Below are 19,015 nucleotides of genomic sequence, written 5' to 3'. Positions count from 1 at the left end.
TCCATTAGCAGCCTGGCTGTGGGTGACATCTGTGACTCTACAGTTAGAAAAACAAACATGGTGCTGATCAGTTCACAAATCTGGAGGCTTCAAAACAGGAGATTGTTTTGCAACCCAGAAAAAACTAGACAGTCTATGATAACAACTTAGAGGAGTTTGTTTTCCTGACATCTGATTAGGCTGAATGTTGCATATTGCACCTTTAACTGGGATAATGTAATGATCTATACCAAGGAGGTTTCTACCTCTTGTCTTTGTTTTAATCTCAGAAATGTTATCGTAAATGCAAAAAAACAAGTCATCAAATACAAAAAGGGACAACACTGCAAATGTGCATTATTATTCAGTTGTCATGGCAACTCCAGACTCTATACATTCAACTTTACAACTTGTGAACTACTCTGATGTTTGTTATAGAAAATACATGTCTCCATCCATATTAACGTTAGTGTCTTAGATAAAATGAGAGAAGAACAAAGTGTTTACAATCTACTAAAATAGGCAGTAAAATGTGACACAACCTGTATGAGTCTGTCTGACTGCAGTCCACAACAAGTTCTCATCATAAACAGCTCGCTACCTATAACCTGGTTTCCCAGAATGCCCTCTGCCTTACCGATCATGTTTACCTGTAAAGCACAATGGTGACATTGAAGCTGAATTCAGTCAGAACATGTTGAAACATGAAGAAAGCTCACTGTTGTGTCACAGTATTACTGTCTGCTGTACATGATGTGATGTAGTGACTCTGGGTTAGTTTTTATATGAACCATGCACTGTTGTATGATGAAGCCAGAAAACATATTTTGTATTAAAAAAACATGTTCTTAATCTGCCTGCACTTTCATTATTGTCTGTTTAATACATATTAAATATAGTTTAGAGCACAGACTGGTCAGTCATTACGGAAACAAACTGTCCCTCAAAAGGTAGGTGCGATACCTTCAGGGTCATACTGTCCATCTTTGCCAAGTTATAAGCCACAACATTGAAGGGTTGCCGTGTTTCCATGGTTACCCCCAGCATTTAATGAGTCTCCTCAGTGAAATCCACAGCGGCAAATTCCAGCAGCTGTGATTTGCTAACTTTTGGCCAAGGCTAGCGATTTCTGCAGCTCCTCCAGGTGGTTGTTGGCCTGTGTGATCATCATTCGAATGGCATCCTGAAGGAATCGTTAGAGGGGAAAGTGGCAGCAGTGAGAAGAGCAGAAGAGGATGCTGGGAAACTAAAGTGCACTTAATGTGTTTCAGCTCATAGGACAAGTTTTTCTGGAGGTTTTCACGGTCATCTTTACTTGACCTGGGGTCTGCCTCACAAAGCAGGTTCAACAAACTCTGAGTCTAACCCTGAAACTGCTTGAGTTGTAGCCTATTAATTTATTACATTTCGGTGTAATCCCGCGGGGGAGAAGCGCACTTGGCAGCAGTTTAAGATGAAACGTAAAAACATTGTTCAAACAGGTAAGACCTCGGCATAATCTCATGGGATTACCTCATTTTTATCATGTTTTACATTGTAAAGTAAATATGAAGTGGCTGTTTGACTGTACAGTTGTTTTATCCCATAACATAATGCTGTTTTCACACACATAAATGACTTCTCATTTATATCATGTTCAAGTGCTCTGCATCTCTGACGTTCTATAAAAAACACACAGTTTCTGCTGGAATGTGAGAGCATGACTCCGGTTGGTAATGTTGGAAATGTAAGGACGGATTGGGTTGTGCATATAAATGATGTGACGTGAAACGATAACACTCAAAAAGAAAAGTGTCTGGAAATGCAGAACAGACGGCAGAACTATACTACGCCAAAACTCGCCTGCTGACTGAATGAATGAGGAAATCAAATCAAATACGGTGTGTGTCTGAAAGAGGGCGGAGACAGAGAGAAAACTCAAGGTTTTTTTTTTAGAAAAACCTGGTCACGACCAGGTTAGGTTCATAGCGCATGGTAACTGACCGAGAGCTTAAGTTACCTCTCTCTGTAAAACAGGTTAGAGTTACTCCTCTTTCTCTGGTTTGACTTACCTCCCTTTGTGAAACGGAAAACTCAGAGTTCCCTCATTTCAGAGTTCAGAGTACACTAAACCTGCTTTGTAAAACGGACCCCAGATGTTGAAACTATACATTTTAACAACACCGAGGGACGTCTTACGTGTATTTTAGCATGGAAACCATCTCCATCGTTAATTTCTGTAATTTTTCCATAACGGTATTATATTTGGGTCACATGGTTCACTAGTAGAGTGAGTTGTCTTTTAACAGGAATGGTAAAATGTTGTATTCCAGAAAGACAGAAAAACTGCTGACGTGAATGTATAATGAATGTGTGTGAATGGCCAAACTGTAGTGTAAAGCAGCTTTCAGTGGTCATCAAGGGTAGAAAAGTGCTGTATGGATTCTGGATGGATTGGAATGAGATATTTTTGAACACACAATAATTAATGACAATTAAGTGGCAATTAATGACAATGAATTTGTCCTCTGCAGTAAACCCATTTTTACACACCAGTAGCAAACACACACAAACCGGGCACAGGAGCAGTAGAGAGCACATGAGGGATTGGGTGCCTTGCTCAGGCGGGTCGTTGACCCGTCTCAGTATTTGAACTGGTGACCCTCTCCTTACAAGCCCAATTCCTTTCCTCTTTCTCTCTGTGTGTGTGTGTGTGTGTGTGTGTGTGTGTGTACCTGGTCAGTGGCCACTTTGTTCCTCTTGAACTCCTCTCTTGCCCAGTCTCTGAGGTACTTCCTGTCTGCCTCGTGTGGCACCTGTCTGATGCTCCGCAGCATGTTCCTGTAAATCCCCAAAACCTTCTGCCTCTGTAAAAACTGAAAACAACAACAACAACTCAAACACCTCACATTCAACACAATGGTTACACCTACTCTAACAGACATAGACTGGTTATTAAGATTTAAGTTGAAATTCAGAGCAGGTGAGTTTAATATGTATCAACTCCAGACACCAGCAGCTCAACTGCTGCCTCATCCAGGAGTCTTGTTTTCAGTCATGGGAGAAAATATCATCATATCCTAACACAGGCACACAGTGGCGGATAAATCAAGCACCGACCCTGAGAGCTGTTATGGATTAATAATCGACTACTAAATCAATACTCACTGTCTTGATAATCAATCAATTATTAGTTTTATTGCGTTTCTCACTGATTATTTAAATATATCTTTGAGTGTATGTTTTTTTTAAAAGCATTAAAATGTCTTTAACATAGGTCGAACCTTTTGTACTTGTGCTTTCCAAGTCTCAATTTTACTCCAAAGACGAACAGAGACTAAATATTCGAGCCTGAATAAACCTAACTATTAAATGTCGCATTTACTTCACTGCAGCCGAGTCTTCTTTTTTTCTTTAATTGAACAAAAAATCACTTAAATACCTGTTTTAAGGAGAGGGCTGCGTACGGGAGCTTAGACGCCGCCATCGTTTTGGACACGGCAAGGACACAGGCGGATGTTGTGATGACGTAAACGTACGGATTAAAATATTGGTGCTTATCGCCCTCTAGTGGAGCGGGGGGACAACTGCAGTCTGTACAGACAATAATTACAACAAAACCGACCTAATCCGGTAAATCATTTATTGTTTATCGATTATATGAGTTTATTTGAAAGGTTTCACCTGAAAACACGACAAGAATGAACCTTGAGACAGATTATATGAATTATATGACATACTTATCTCCAATTTCTCTCCTTAATGGTCAGAGGCAGTTGTGGGTCTTTGAAACAGGGGAAGCTCATTTCAGGCCCTTAAATATTTATACAAAAAAGTCTTGCAAGAGTTAAAAACTACAACTTCTGGGAATTCAAAGCATGTCTTTAAAGGTGCATTATGTAATAAATCTAAAGCAACTGGCCATAAAATCCTCCTAATATGTCACTGAGACTCAGGGATAATGTTCATATAACAAACTGAACTCACCAACAACAACAGTACAGCCAAAATATTTGCATTAAAAAAATATTTTGCAGACTGCAAATCATGTTTATGTTTTGAAATCATGTTTTGGCATGTGGCGCCACCTACCGCCGTCTAGTAGAGTCTCAGCTGCCGAGCAACCACGGGTTGCCAGTTAAGTCAGAAAACGAAACCAAAAAGACGTTGGCATTTTTAATTTGAATGCAGTAACCGTTATTGGCCACATTCTTACATTTGGCGCCTTTAACATCTATTGAATGGAGTTTTTGTTATAGTTTGAATTGGAAATTGTTCATAAAATATCCACAAAACTCTGTTGTTGGGCTTGTGTATCTCCATGGTTTTACATTTCCATCGTGACATCACGTATTTTAGGGGAGACTGAGTAACTTGCTCTAAAATAAAACAAAAACACATGAGATCAGTCTTGTAAACAGTTTATTTTTTTAGGATCATTCACGTTGTGGTCGATCAGTGATGGATGCTGTGAATCTGTTAAATATGGACAGTGTCTGCTTACATGTATGTTACAAAACCACAGACATGATCGTAAACACTTTTCGACGCACGTTTCATCTACATACACCTAACAGACAGATGATGAGTCACATAGTGTGGATGGAAGATCAATGCAGCAGCAGATAAATACTAGTATGAACTGGTTTAACTGGGGCCGTTTATTTAAATCTGGTCCTGTGCTTCAAAAGTCCATGAATGTGAAGGTTAAATAAAGTGTGTCAGAGCTGTAGACTCATCAACCGACAGCTGATTCAACAGTGAAGAGAGATGCAGTTCCATTTTCCTCCCCAAGGCACATTTTTGACTTCTTCCATGCTACTTTAGGGTTGTGACGTCCTTTTCTGTACTTGTTCTCATGATTCAATGATCTCTGCAGCACTGACCCACATCCACACACACACAAACAAACGCATGATTCTGGGATTATTTTACAAGGCGGACAGAGGTATTTTAACAACGTTTCACTGTTGGATCACACGCATATGAAATCACATCTTTAGTTTCTATCCTTTCATCGGAGACGTGCAAGTTAAAGCAACCCTTACGAAAGAAACCGAGATTTCTCCTGATAAAAGATAAAAGAGCAAAGGTTGCTTTCAAACTCCACTAAAATCTACAGTAAAAATAAGAAAATAAAGGCACATGTACAGCTGCAAATGTATCATTATTATTTTTTTGTTGTCCAGTTCTGTCTGGGAAGCTTAGCAGCAGAGTGACATTGTGCTGTTGTGGCTGCTGCTGCGCTCTTTTTCCGTTACGTGGACGTGGCGTCTCCTGGTCTGTGTTTACTGGTCAGCTGCAGTGACGAGTTCAAACCACTGCCTGAGCGCGTCGCTCAGCGTCTCCGGCAGAGCGTTGACGTCTCGCAGGATGACGTAGAAGGGGAAGGGGAATTCATCCATGTAGGAGCGGATCTCCGGGAGTTCTCCTGGCCCTTTGAAGATGGGCACCTTTATGTCGAGGATGGAATCCTAACATAACATGAAAAAATATTTCAAAATTACATTTTCTTATTTTGCGAGTGAATGGTTGTTTGTCTCTATATGTGGTCCTGCAATGGACTGGCGAACTGTCCAGGGTGTACCCCGCCTATCGCCCAATGTCAGCTGACATAGGCACAGCACCCGCCGCGACCCTCTGGTGGAGGATAGATCGGTAGATAATGGATGAATGGATGGATTTTCTAATTTTTCAGAAGTACAATTGTTGTATTAATAAAACTGAAAAGCAAACTCTGTAAACTGCAAATTAAGGAAAAACAAAGACAAATCATGTCCCGTAATGAATATCCTGCCTCCTTATTCCCATAACTTGCACAAATAACAAATGGAATGAAGAAAGTTTGTATATGTAAACAAAGCTAGTGTCTACATCTCTGTCTATTTAAACGTCCAGGTTTATTTTTAGCAATCCACTTCTCAAACACTGTCATGGGTGATTCTTGGTCCAACTATATGCCGTTGTCTCACTTTACTCGCTTATGGATATAGCTGTTGGAAAAGATTCATTCATTATTTATACATATTCATTTTTCATATTCTGGTTCTCTTACCCTGGAGTTGGGGTTGTCCAGAACCACAAAGATGACAAAGACGTTGGCGCTGCGTGCTGCACGCACTGCCGCCATCACCCGCTCCTTCCCCTCCAGGAAAAGGCCTCTGCCGTCGGAGACGATGACCAGAAGCTGGGCCGTGTCTGTGGAGGGAGGTCAGAGGTCAGAGGTCACCGGAGGACAGTGGAGTGTGTTTCGAGGTGGAGTAAGCACACATTCTGTTTACCACTCTTGTTGGATTCAATTCATATTTTCAGATGTCCTTGTATTAGAATATATAACACTAGTAGAGTAGAGTAGTTCACATTTTCAATTTTAGTAATTTTTTGTTTTTTCACCCCAAAGAGTTGGAGTGAAGAATTGTTTTTGGTGGCTCTGTGTGTCCGTCTGCGCTTCCACACTTGCACTTGCCAATATGACCAACAGAGGCCGCCAGAGGCTTGTTGCGTGAATGGGGTGAAGTCCGCCATCTCTGATCTCGCCTTGTTTCAATTGTTTTGAATCTATTACTCTGTGAATTTTGAACTGAGGCTTAAGTTCAAATCAAATAATAACATATGTTGAAGGTGCCATATGTAAGAATGTGGCCAGAAACAGTTACTACTATTCAAATTCAAAATACCGTGGTCTTTCAGGTTTCGTTTTCTGACATAACTGGCAACCTGTGGTTGCTCGGCAGCTGAGACTCTACTGACTGCAATGATTGGTAGACGGCGGTAGGTGGCGCCACATGCCAAAACATGATTTCAAAACATAAACATGATTTGCAAATATTTTGTCTGTACTGTTGTTGTTGGTGAGTTCAGTTTGTTATATGAACATTATTCCTGAGTCTCTGTGACATATTAGGAGGATTTTATGGCCAGTTGCTTAAGATTTATTACATAATGCACCTTTAACTCTGTATTTTCCACAATTCATGTAGCTGAGTTTCTGACACAGCATCAGTACACTGAGCTGGAGGAAATCTGGAGAGTCATTACCTGAGTTCATTGATCCTGGAATCTGCTGCCGTGCTCCCAGAAACATTTTGGTCGAGGTTTCCAAAAACTGCAGAGGAATCAAGACAGAGTCAGTCTGATTATGGGATGTATAGTAACATATTCAGTCACATCAAAAGCTCCAACATGACAAATGTGAGGACAGTAAACGTTCAGCTCTGGATCAGCAGGACGACCCTCACCCGTGCTATCATGGTCTTCTTCTGCTGGAACTGACACAGCCGCAGAATCCGAGCTCCTGACTCGTCGTTGAACTGCTGCTGGAACGGGTGAAGCAGCTGCACCTGCTCGCCAAAACTGGACACACGGAGGCAGACGTTAAAGGTAAAAATCCTACAGGTTCAAATCCAACCATTATATCTCAGCCAAGCTCACAAAAACACAGCCACAAACTGCGTGTAGTGGTAGGGCTGGGAAATTTCTCATCTGTGATGATTGTTTCCTGGTTTTAAAGGCTGTTGCACAATCACATTATATTAAATTGTACCATAAATTAAACATACGTGGGATTGAGAGAATTATATTGGGAAAAAAAGTATTTAATTTTAACCCTAAATATTTGTTTCTAATTCATGTAAATATCCTTCATTGAACATTAGCATAACCAAAGAAATAAAGCAGGTATTATCTGAAATGAAAGGTAATAATGGTAAGATCATGTAATACAGATCATAAACAGTAGATTTTTTATTTTTTATTTTAGAGTGTATGTACAGTGTATTGTCACACTTTTGAGAAGCACAAATCACTTTATATCCCCAAATATGAGATATATGAACTAAAATACTGAGATATTATTCCTAGGCCATATTCCCCAGTGTTACAGAAATATTAGTTACATCTATATCGTGATAAATATATCAATATCGAGGGATGTAAAAAATGTATATTGTGATAAGATGTTTTTTTCCGTGCAGTGGAACAGTCCATGACTTGTTAACTTCTGGCTATTGTCTCTGTAGTGGTGTATGAAAATGGTTTATCCGGGTTATATAGTTGAGGTTGTCATTTTTGGTAAAAGTGGGACATAAGTCATAATTCCAAGGCATCAATTCATTTGAATGAACACGGGTGTTACCTGCACACAGACACCTGGCCGACCTCCAGCAGCGTGAGAGCATTGACGATCACGGACAGAGACTCAAAGGCCAACTGCAACACACACACAAGAAGTAAGAAGGGACAACAGTGAGTATTTATTAGATATTAAGTGACCTCTGCTTTGAACTTTCTGAATTCATCTTTCATTCTTTGTGAAATGTCCTCCTTGATGTGAGGCAACAATGCCAGCTACTGCTCCGACATGTTTGCCCAAAATAAATAATTCATTTATTTGAAGAACACCTTTCTCACTGTGAGGAGGAGGAGGAGGAGGAGCAGCTCTGAGGTTTTCTAAGAGGTCTGCATCACCTGTTTGGAGTGGTTGTCCACCATGCTGGACGAGTCGTCCACAGCCAGACAGATGTGGTACTCTCTCTTGCTGGGCTTGGTTCTCCTCAGCCAGATCTTGTCTTTGCGGAACTGACTGGCGATGTAAGGGATCACCTTCCTCATGTTCAGACGCTTCCCTGTGCGGTAATCGCCTCTGTGGAGCCAAACAACAACACAGTCAAACACAGCGTAGGCGTGGGCATGAAAAACAACACTGACAACACTGACTGTTTGTATAAAACAATAATTAGCTCATTAAACTTTCAGACTCTTCCCTGTGCTTCTCAGACATGTTGTGTAATACATGATATTTCATTTATTTCTAACTCTGAGTTGATGCTGTGTGTGTCTGTCAATCAATGTGATGGGGTAAATCAACACCATCCAACTGTCTCTTCTTGATGCCTTCTAACACGCACGCACGCACGCACGCACGCACGCACGCACGCACGCAAATCTAACTGTGGACTATCTCTTGTTTCATCCTTGGTTGGTACTGACTTGAGCTTGGCGGCCTGCGTGGGCTCCAGGACGAGGCGGAGCTGCTCACACAGCTGCTGGGACAGAGCCGACGTCAGGGTCTGGTACTGATGCCACATGGAAGCTGCAGATCGTTCCTGTAACACACACACAAACACCCACACACACACACCACATCAGGTTAGAAAACAAAACTGACCTCAATGACTATTTATCATCTTGTTCACTCATTCCAAATGTCCTTGTACAAAGTACAGTGAATAATTCACTCACTAATTAGCAGTAAATGTGTTAAACTTACTAATCCTTGTGTTTGCGTGACATCGCTGAACTTTTAACCACAATGTTTTGATGTCAGATCCTCATTTTTTAATGCCTTTTGTAAGCTCGTGGGTGAAAATTTAGACATTCCTTACAAATATTTTTTTTATACTATTTATTATTTACTATTTATTAGTAATTTATTTACTATTTTATTATAAATAGTTTTTTAGTGAGAAGTTTAAAACCCTGTTATTAACAGAGGACTGTAAACCAGTCAATGTTTATAGAGGTTGTAAAGTGGGGCTGCGTTTCCTGTCTTTTTTTCCCAGTGGTGGAATAACTACTGTTATTATTATAACGATTATAAAAGAATGTAAAAAAAAAGAACAAGAAAATCAGCGTTTAAACTTCTTCATGGACAGAAAAAAAATGCCAAAGCTTTATTTAAATTGATTTGCTATATTAGTACTACTGTACTATTCGATAAAGTCAAGTATTTATTGTTCCCCATCAAAACACACTGTTCCTTATATGAAGTTACACTTTATCCTGTAAAAGTTGAGAAAGGAGAACCTTGCTCTAAGCAAGAGCAATTTAGTATTTAGGTTGAAAGAGAGCATCTGTCTCAGACTCACCTCCTCCTGAGTTCCTGGAGCCAGTTTGTGCCAAGCTTCCAACTGCAGCTCCATCTCCCTCCGAATGTCGTCTGGGTCTCTCTCGCTTTTCTGCAAAAATGCAAACGCACAGACATTTGTCAAGTTCAACTTTTCTCCTTTTCCACAAAATAGCAAGATGATGTGCAGCTAAACACAGGGCTCAGTGTGGAACAGTGTTCTGTACCTGCATGGTGTCCAGCAGCAGCAGCTCAGGCACAGTGTGGATTGTAGATTCTGTGCTTCTCTCTGCTTGCTCTTCTTCTCTGGTGCGCTGTCGCTCCTTCCATCTCTCCTGGTCCTCCTCCTCCTCCTCCTGCTTCTGCACCTCCATCTCTCCACTGTCAACGCCTGCGTAACAAGAGGCACAAGTGAGAAGATGTGCAGTTCATACTAAAATCTATACTAAATCTAACCAAACAATTAGGACTCGTCTCTTAAAACCAACATAAACACAAACAGTAACTACCTTTCTGAGAGGCTTTGGTAGCGTCCAGCTGCTCAGGCTTCAGCTCGTCCACCTCGGCAGCATGGAGCTCTTCCTGGTCCTCCGTTTCCATGGCGACATCCTCATCGTTGTGATCTTCTTCCTGGTCTCGCTGCTGAGGCCCTGCTGCTTTCTGCTGGTCTGCACTGGCCACATCTGTAGACACGACAGAGTTTTCATTAAACTGTAGCAACTGTGCTTTACAAGGTCAAAACATTCAAATCTATAAAATAATATGAAAAAAATAACAATGATTCATTTAATTGCAAACTGACCATATGTCTGCGCGTCATAGTTCGTCTCTCCCTGTTTGATGTGTTCGTACAGGTCAGACTCTTGCTGGGCGTCGCTCTGTCTGCTCTCTGTACTTTTGTCTTTGCTGCTCTCCACCGTACGCAGACGCTTGTTCACGCGTTCGTTGTAGTCGCCCGTCGACCGCTCGTTGTCTGCATGACCGGGTTTTCTCTTGAAGCTCTGGAACGGTAGAGGGAGTTTTAAAAAGAGGGATAAGATGAAGAGAAAGACAAAGGCAGTCGGAAGTGTTTCATCCGTGCGATTGTACCTGAGTCTTGCTCTGAGTCCGTATTTGTGAAGCCATTCTCGCCGTCAGCTTTGACTGGTGACCCTCCACCTGACTGGCGTCAGCGGCTCCGCTGCCGTGCTCCTGGAAAAAATTCAATATTGAAGATTTGCTCTACGGCAATGGGACAGTTTGATTGTTCAAAACTTCAAGCTTGTTTTAATCAGGGTTTGTACACTTTTTTAGCAATAGTTTTCAGCTTCTCCGTTAGCTTTTGTGTGGCGAAACCCACACGCCAGGACTGAATGATCGTCTCCGTACGCCTTATTTGCAGAGACGCAGTTAAATCATATCACACTCGTTCAAACTACACTTTCCTGGCATTTTGTCGTTGAATAGAGCATCTCAAAATCCATGTGAGGACTGGAGGGTCGCTAAGCACGGCGCCAGTGATCTGCTTGTTTCCGCTTGACACTTCCGTGTCAATTTAAATTTTAATCGCACATTACATCATTTTATTTATGTTTTACGCATCCAAAATATTATCCATGCAATATTTCCATGAGTTTTTCAAAACTTTAAAGGAAATTTTGTTTTTCATTAACTTTTCAAGGACCTAGAAAATGCATTTTCAACTTCCAAAACTTTTCCAGGTTTTTCATGACAATACATACTTTTATGTTCTTTCCAACCTGAGCTTCACAAAGCTCCAAAAAGAATACAGTATTATTGTGTTCTTCTCAGAATGAAACCTTTCAGGTCTTAAATATGTATTTTTTTATTGGAACAGACACCAAAGTGAAGATGAACTGCACCTCTTTAGCTTGGTCTCTCTCTGACGCTTCTCCTCCCAGCTCCACAGCTGTTTCACTCTGGACGTTCTCCTCTCCCGTCTGACCTTCTGCAGCATGTTCCTTCCTGTCAGCTGACTCCGGCTGCTCCTCATCCTCACCCTCTTCGTCCTGCCAGCACAGCAAGACGACAAAGTAATGAGAACAAAACTCTGCATAATTTTGTCTTCACGACACATTCATTATGTGAAGCCTCTCCTTCACATACAGACCTCTGGTTTGTCTCCTTTGTCATTCCGAACTGTCAGATCTTCATCCTTTCCTGCTTCCTGTCCGCTCTTCTCCTTCTCCTCTTCATTATTCTCAGGAGACTCCTCCTCTCCCTCTGCTTTCTCTCCTCCTCCCTCCTCCTCTTCTTCTTCAGTTTTGGGCTGCTGTTCCTTCTCCTCTCCTGGTTGGTCTGTCTGTTCCTCCTGTGTCTCCTCTCCTCCTTCCTCCTGCTCTCCTCCCTCCTCCTCTCCTCCATCTTCTGGTCCGTTCTCCTTCTCATCCTGATCCATGGCCGTCTCACTGATGTCAAAGGGATTTTCCTCTAAAGAGAAAACGTGCAGATCAAGTTTAAATGAAAACGATGCACGGGGCCGACTGAATTCAGAAGTGAAGAAGTGAATTCACAGGTAGAAAAGAGTAGAAAAGTTACAAATACTGTATAACATCTATCATTATTTCAGAATGTCTTCTATTAGTTAAAATGTGAGACTATCTATGACAAAGGGCCCTGACATTATAACTTCTCTCAAAAAAAGTGGGCAAGTTGAGTCATGTGGGGGTGAATTAATGTAATCTTAAAGAACAATTTATCAAAAGGATAAAATTACTGCATATATTGCAATTACTGTGGCAAGGACACTCTTATAAAAAAGATTTAAATGGTTTATAAAGGTTATGATTAGGTCAAAGGGAAATTGTTAAATTATGAAATTTAAACTGAATTGTCTATTATTATTATTTTACTGTATTTGTTTTGAAGTTGCTGTTTTTATTAGTAATTGATGATATGGTATTTATTTCCACATTCCACACAACCAGAATTTACCCTAAACATTACACCTCTTTCTCTGGGCATGTCTGTGTCATAATGAGATGAACACATCTCAACTCTTTTTTGAATGCAGCTATCACTTAATCAATTAATCAATAAATTAAAAGTGCAGCAACTTTATAGTCATCTCCTCAGCTCCCAGGTCTTGGTTGCTTAGTAAAAACAGATGTCAAGAGAGCAACTTCCAAAGAAAAAACATCCCTTCTTCATGTGTTTTTCATGCAATTTTTGGCAGCTGCATGCGAACAAAACCTTATTTTTGTTTTATATTTTTCTATTCTAAAGCTGTTGTATCTGTGACTATTTATCACAGAATCCCTGCGAGTCTCACCGTCACACTCGCCCTCTCCGTCGTCTCCTGCCTCCTCCTCCTGGTCCAGATTGAGATCTTCAGGCAGATCCATGGCCTCAGGCTCAGGTCTCTTGTCCTGTTTACCGTGGTAAGGATCCACTTCATTCTCATCGAACTCCCTCTGCGAAACAAAGGGAAGATCAGACCCGGATCTCACACACACACACACACACACACAGATACTATCTGTTTATTTCTTCAGCTCTGAGTTTAAGTGACCTCGTCTCCCTGCTCATTGATCTTCTCTTTCTGCTCCTCGTCCATCTGTTCGTCTTTGTCCTGGTTCTTCTTGTCTTTGTTTGGGTCTGCGGCTTCCAGGTTGTCGTCTTTGGCCACCAGCTCTGATTCACCCTGACAAAACCCACACAAAGACAGGGAATTAGACCAGAATTAAAACACTGACTTACTTTTGAACAACACCTTTTTCCCTCAAAAGGAGAGAAATACACAGTTTAGAGTGAGATAGTGGAGAACACTTTTCCTTTCCCTGCTTGCTTTTCAGGTTACTACATCAAAAATAAATGAAACCTATAGTCCTACATGTTCTTCATAACTCTGATTGGATTTGTACCTGATCCATTCCCTGACCAGACTCTTCCTCCTGGTCGCTTCCTTCCCCCTCCTGATCATCATTATCATCATCTCCCCACATTCTCTCATCCAGAGTGTTGGCCTCGCCTTCACCAAGGTCGCCCATCTTTTTGTCCAGCTCCTCCTCCTCCTCATTCTCTTTTTCAGATTCTTCATCTTCACCTGCAAATGATTGAGCAAAGAGGGATGTTTTAATTATGAAAGAGGCTTCTGGAGGAAACATAACACTTGAGGTTTTTAATGTTCTTATCAAAAGTGAGCTGCACAACTACACTACATCTTAAATTCTGTTTTATAAGATCATGTAGGTGTGAAGGAGATATTTTGTAGTACTACAACAAAAAATAATAATAAAATAACTGAGAGACATTTCATTCAGACTGCAACTTTTTTGATTCGTTTCAAACCCGAAATGGAACAAAGACAAATATGATTGAGCCTCATCACCTGGTTCCTTCTCATCCCCATCATGCATCTGGCCGTCAAAGTCCTCTGACATTTCAATGGCGTTGTCTTCTGACTTAATGTTCCCTTTGTCCTGCTCCTCTTCCTTTTCCTGTCCCTCCTGATGTGTGTCCTCCACCTGGAACAACAAGATGAGAACTTCTAAACATATATATCTAAAAATATTCTGCTCAGATTATAGGTGATCACTGGCTAAATGTGTCAGGAGCAGCATGACTTCAACAGAGCAGAAGAAAAGAGAAGTTTGAAACACTTCTTTAAAGTGGACCTAGACCGGAAGTTCCAATTAACGCTGTTTTTTAGTGTGTATCTGCGTCATTACCTTGTTTAAGAAGCCCTGAAGGTTCTAAACAGTTCAGCCACTGCTGAAAACACTGTGTTTTATTGTAATCTCGGGCTCAGCGAGATCTCTGAAAACCCTGGTCTGTTTACGTAAACACCGGTTCTCCTGAACAGCAGATCGTCCTGCTCCGGGCACTAGTCCGGGTACATCCGGTTGCGCACATTGAACCGCAGAAGAAGAATAACGTCCGTTGTGGAGGTGTTACACGAGCGACAGTGTCTTCTGACTCTGGGTCAAAGTCATAAAAGGGACTGCGGGGGGGAGTCGTGACAAAGCTATTTTTAAACTTTTTCAAAACAATGTTTTGATAATGAGTAGCAGTGCATCCACTGTTCCAGAGGGGGGAGCTGCGCTTCTGAGAGCGGGTGTACTGAATATACTGGCCACTCACAAGACTCGGTCTTCTGGGTGAGAGAGTTGAGTCTCAAATCTCGTGGCTGGGAAAAAGAGGATTTCTATCGGCTCGTTTACAGCAACTAGGAGGTTTTTGACCATAAAAACAAGTTCATGTATGTAAGTAGACCTCCATAACTAACATATATGTGCAACAGGACCACCCTAGGTCCGCTTTAACAGGAACATGTTTCAAGATAAAACAACACTCTTCAGTAATGAAGACTTCAATAACCTAAGATTTAGCACATGGTTAATATTAATACTGATGATTACAAGTTAATAAGACCATTTTTGTAACAAATTCCTTTCCGTTACCTGGTCTTCATTCTCAATCTTGTCACTGACGTCTTTGACGCCCTCGCCCTCTCCCATACCTCCACCCTCATAGTCGTGAAACTCTGTGGCACCTTCTCCGTCTCCACCAGCCATGAGCTCCTGAGGTAAACAGAAACCCTGAGGAGGAAAAGGACGAGGAGAGAACAATCATTTAGTCATTTCATTATGCCTGTATTAAATCTTTCATCTACGTTACCACGATAGTGAGAAACGTTTGGACGCGCGCTCACCTTCTGGGCGAGCTCAGTGAAGATGCTGGACAGCACAGATAGCAGTTTGCCAGTGCTTCTGTGTGCTGCCACTGACACGGCCAAGTAGTAACGCACCAGGTCTGAGTAAATCCCCAGCAGAGGCTCCAGGCGCACCAGCATGCTGCACGCCATGTTCACCTCCTGAAAAAAAAAACACAAGAGATTACAGCCACAGTGTAAGACACTCATACCAGTTTTATTGGTATTAACCAGTGTAATGCTGGACAGATTTCCCAGAATATTGTTTCTACCTGCAGTTGTGGTTGTTGACAGGTGTCTCTGTGTGTCCTCAGGCTGCTGAGCATCCTCTCCAGCCTGACACTAACATCTCCCACACTCAGAGCCTCCACCTCTGCTTTGAGCTCCTCCTCCATGAGGCGAGCCAGGTGACCGGGCTTCAGCAGGTCCTCCACAGGCTCTTCATCCACCACCTCCTCCCCCTCCTCTTTCTTTTCTGCACCCTCTGAAACATCAATTGTTTTGTGTTGGTGCATAATGAAAAGCAACTTTTAACTCACAATGTGACATGTTTTTCAGATACGTTTCATTTATTAGGATTTCTTTGCAGAAGAGGCCTTTTTTATCTACACGCATGAACGAGCTCAGAGACACAGATCAATCCAACCAGGTTTTAGTGGTTGATTTTATTGATTATTCCTTTACTTTAAGAAATGTGTTCGTCAACTTTATCTGCTCATTTAATTATTATCATGGTACGGCTCAGTTTGTAATTAAGTTGGTAGTTAATTTGACCAGATATTTTAATAATAACAAGAGATTATAAAACATTTTGAGTTTTTGTTGAAGAATGTGGAAGAAGGTCCCTTTGTGTAGTTTTATAATAGAAATTTAATCTGATAAATTAGGGCTGGGCGATACGGCCTAACAATAAAATAGCTGATTTTTTTTTTTTTTATATCAGACCTGATTTTCGATATATTTTTTAAACTACTAAATACGAAATAATTGTTAATATGGGGTACTATGTGCAAATGAATTACGCTTTATGCACACATGCAAACGAGTGTCTCCTGACTTCTAAAGCAGTTTTTGTTCAGTACGTCCTCCATGACCAGAGCACAGTCTCTGGACTGAAATACAGTGTCAGTGTGATGCCGCAGACCAGACTCCTCTGTTTAATATTGAGATTTTAGACTTTTGATTTCCCTGGTAATTGTCGAAGATTAACCCACGTTTTCAGGATTGTTAAGTCTTTTTAACTGATTTACAGTTCAGCAGTCTTCGGCTTGATCCTTGACGTCTCTTCCTGTGATGGCACTCTCACTGTTTTTGGCTGTTTACTACTGTATATATATACACTATATACACTACTGCGGTGTTCAGGCAGAGCAGTTTTCATTTAGACTCTGAAAATTCAAGCACTTTCAAGGAATTCAAGCATATGTACAAACCTTGAAAATAACAGTGTGTATTGTGTACAGCTGAGAGATGTATGTATTTTGGTGGACTGGATTTCCTGCAGTCCTGCAGACAGCAGTCCTGCTGCTAACCTCTATGTCTGTCAGTCAGTCTCACCTCTCTTGACAGCGCCAGGCTGCTGCTGCTGCTGCTCCTCTTGCTGTTGTCTCTCTCTCCTCTTCACCAGAGTCTGGACCGCACACAGCACTGTGTTGATGTTTGTCTCCAGCTCAGAGGAGAACTCTGTGCAGAAGGCAGACTGGGGATCTGTTACAAAGGGGGAGGAGAGATGAGGTTGATCATGAGACAAAGATGGTTCTTTTGATAGTTTTATGTTGTGAGAAAGTTTCAAAATCACTTCCTCATTCACTGCGATTTCTATATCGACTATATATATTACATTAACATTGAGTATATTCAAAATTATACATTTGCTACTCAGGTCTTTTTGTCAGTAATTACACTATTGTCACACACAATTAACTCAATATGTTGCCAACATGTAAATAGCTGCACGTATTTGTGTGGAAAACAATAAAATGGAAATATATTCTGACATAAATAATGAAGCACTGTTTCCTCCAAGCGATAAAGTTTGATTCAGTTTGGTATTTGGGCCAGCATTTAAGGGGCGGAGCAGGAATGAAACTGAAAAAAGACCCAAATACAATCCATTTTTAAATACATCATGTTTGTCCTCTTCCTGTGGTTTCACAACTACATGCCAAGAAGAAAGAACAGAAAGTGGTGGATGTCCTGCATTGTTATTTGTGTTACAGTTGTGTTTATTGTAGTGTTCATCCCAAACTTTCTATATGAAGACCCAGTTTTTAAAGATGGCAAACTATTGTGATCCAAACCACAATAAGTGCATAATATGTGCGTAGTCTGTACCTGTAAGTCCCGATATTGTTTTGAAATGGTAAAGGAATCATGTTTGTGAGCTATTTAAAACATATACACATGAAGCAAATTTGTTTGGGGACCAAAGAAATCGCCCATGACTCACTTCTGAGTCCTGACCCAGTGTTTGGAAACACTGGATTAAGGAGCAACACTGTGTTGCACTGGAATAGACTCGTAGCTACCACCATCCCAAATACACACTAGGCTTGTCAAAAATAAATAAATATAAAACAATACTCAGGTAGAAACTGACACAAAAAATTCATATCAGACACTCGCATATACGGCATCATATGTCGTACTCATATTGTTTTAACAACAGTTAAACGGTGCCACCTTCTGTAATATCGTCACAGGGAAATTCTAAGCTGAGTGAAGCTGCAAAAAGTTGAGCAAAAATATGTTGCCAATATGTACAGAAGATGAACAGTTACAGTAAAACTTTTGTACTATGTCAGACTGTCACTGATGTTGATACTCATGTGGCATCAACATGGTATCAAATATTGAGTATTTTCCTGGACATCAGTATTGAGTTTGGAATTCTAGTCTTGTGACAATCCTCCTATGCCCCCTGATCAGACATTACTGTTCCCAACCTTACTGTGGTGAGCTGACTGGTGCACTTTGTTTAATCGTTTCAGTGACACAGTGGTTTCAGAACCACAGTGATTGGTCGGTGCACTCACCTGCGTGCTGGTGTCCCAGTGAGAGCAGCTGTGTTTTCCAGGTGGTGAAGTCAGTGATGTCACTCTCCACTTGACCTCTGACATACTGCAGGCTCTGGACGATGGTCGGCTGACTGTCTGCACTCCCGACACACAGTGCCGGGACGAAGAACTGCTCCACGCTGGGCATCTGAGCAGCTACGGCCCCCAGCTGGTCGAAGCTTGAACAGCAGGTGACAAAATGGTTCCTGTGGGAAAAATGCGTGAGTTGTTAGGACTGAACACCAGAGATCTGTAAGTAAGGACTACATTTTTAGGCTTTTTTTCAATGTCACTGTGATCAAATTTAGTAAGGAGTAAGGAGGATTAACAGAGAGAGCAGATGAAAATGTGAGTAAAATTGACTGAATATCTCAACTTACACATATTTAACCTCTCATTTTCTGTTTTTTTATGTTCTTCATTCCTGTCCCTATGCCTTTTGATATACTGTGTGTGCTCTCATAATGAAGCCAGAATCTTTACAAAGATTAATAAAGAAAATAA

The 19,015-nt window shown here is 41.2% G+C and overlaps 2 protein-coding genes across 2 annotated transcripts in view; both read right to left on the bottom strand.

The window, feature by feature from the left end:
• Positions 1-124: 124 nt before the first annotated feature.
• lyrm2 (LYR motif containing 2) lies at positions 125-3,447 on the bottom strand. Its single transcript, XM_083898323.1, has 3 exons — positions 3,401-3,447; positions 2,694-2,834; positions 125-1,162 (listed from the first exon to the last, which is right to left on the bottom strand). Exons 1-3 carry the CDS (start codon positions 3,443-3,445, stop codon positions 1,082-1,084), a joined length of 267 nt encoding a protein of 88 aa, XP_083754449.1. The 5' UTR covers positions 3,446-3,447; the 3' UTR covers positions 125-1,081.
• Positions 3,448-5,246: 1,799 nt separating this feature from the next.
• Positions 5,247-19,015, bottom strand: part of mdn1 (midasin AAA ATPase 1) — a gene marked incomplete at its 3' end in the record, with an annotated part of 64,937 nt that continues 51,168 nt past the window's right edge. The window contains exons 80-102 of the mRNA XM_083898966.1: positions 18,491-18,717; positions 17,013-17,162; positions 15,728-15,939; positions 15,456-15,617; positions 15,205-15,342; positions 14,133-14,268; positions 13,666-13,847; positions 13,314-13,445; positions 13,074-13,215; positions 11,913-12,232; positions 11,665-11,811; positions 10,892-10,993; positions 10,605-10,803; positions 10,312-10,485; positions 10,030-10,193; positions 9,825-9,914; positions 8,947-9,062; positions 8,425-8,599; positions 8,093-8,166; positions 7,197-7,311; positions 6,997-7,063; positions 6,014-6,156; positions 5,247-5,432 (exon numbers count right to left, since the gene is read on the bottom strand). Of these exons, the coding sequence (XP_083755092.1) occupies positions 5,247-5,432; positions 6,014-6,156; positions 6,997-7,063; positions 7,197-7,311; positions 8,093-8,166; positions 8,425-8,599; positions 8,947-9,062; positions 9,825-9,914; positions 10,030-10,193; positions 10,312-10,485; positions 10,605-10,803; positions 10,892-10,993; positions 11,665-11,811; positions 11,913-12,232; positions 13,074-13,215; positions 13,314-13,445; positions 13,666-13,847; positions 14,133-14,268; positions 15,205-15,342; positions 15,456-15,617; positions 15,728-15,939; positions 17,013-17,162; positions 18,491-18,717 (3,553 nt within the window). The remainder of the gene's footprint in view (positions 5,433-6,013; positions 6,157-6,996; positions 7,064-7,196; positions 7,312-8,092; positions 8,167-8,424; positions 8,600-8,946; positions 9,063-9,824; positions 9,915-10,029; positions 10,194-10,311; positions 10,486-10,604; positions 10,804-10,891; positions 10,994-11,664; positions 11,812-11,912; positions 12,233-13,073; positions 13,216-13,313; positions 13,446-13,665; positions 13,848-14,132; positions 14,269-15,204; positions 15,343-15,455; positions 15,618-15,727; positions 15,940-17,012; positions 17,163-18,490; positions 18,718-19,015) is intronic.

The sequence above is a fragment of the Microchirus variegatus genome, assembly GCF_963457635.1.
Source record: "Microchirus variegatus genome assembly, chromosome: 12".
In the NCBI taxonomy this organism is placed as follows: Eukaryota; Metazoa; Chordata; class Actinopteri; order Pleuronectiformes; family Soleidae; genus Microchirus; species Microchirus variegatus.
This window is presented reverse-complemented; position numbering and strand designations above follow the sequence as displayed.

Excerpts from the sequence above, each read along its gene's own strand:
- lyrm2 (XM_083898323.1), bottom strand. The coding sequence starts at position 3,445 with ATGGCGGCGTCTAAGCTCCCGTACGCAGCCCTCTCCTTAAAACAG. Across the intron at positions 2,835-3,400 it reads CAGCCCTCTCCTTAAAACAG|TTTTTACAGAGGCAGAAGGT; the intron begins GTATTTAAGTGA and ends TGTTGTTTTCAG. Across the intron at positions 1,163-2,693 it reads ACAAAGTGGCCACTGACCAG|GATGCCATTCGAATGATGAT; the intron begins GTACACACACAC and ends CGATTCCTTCAG.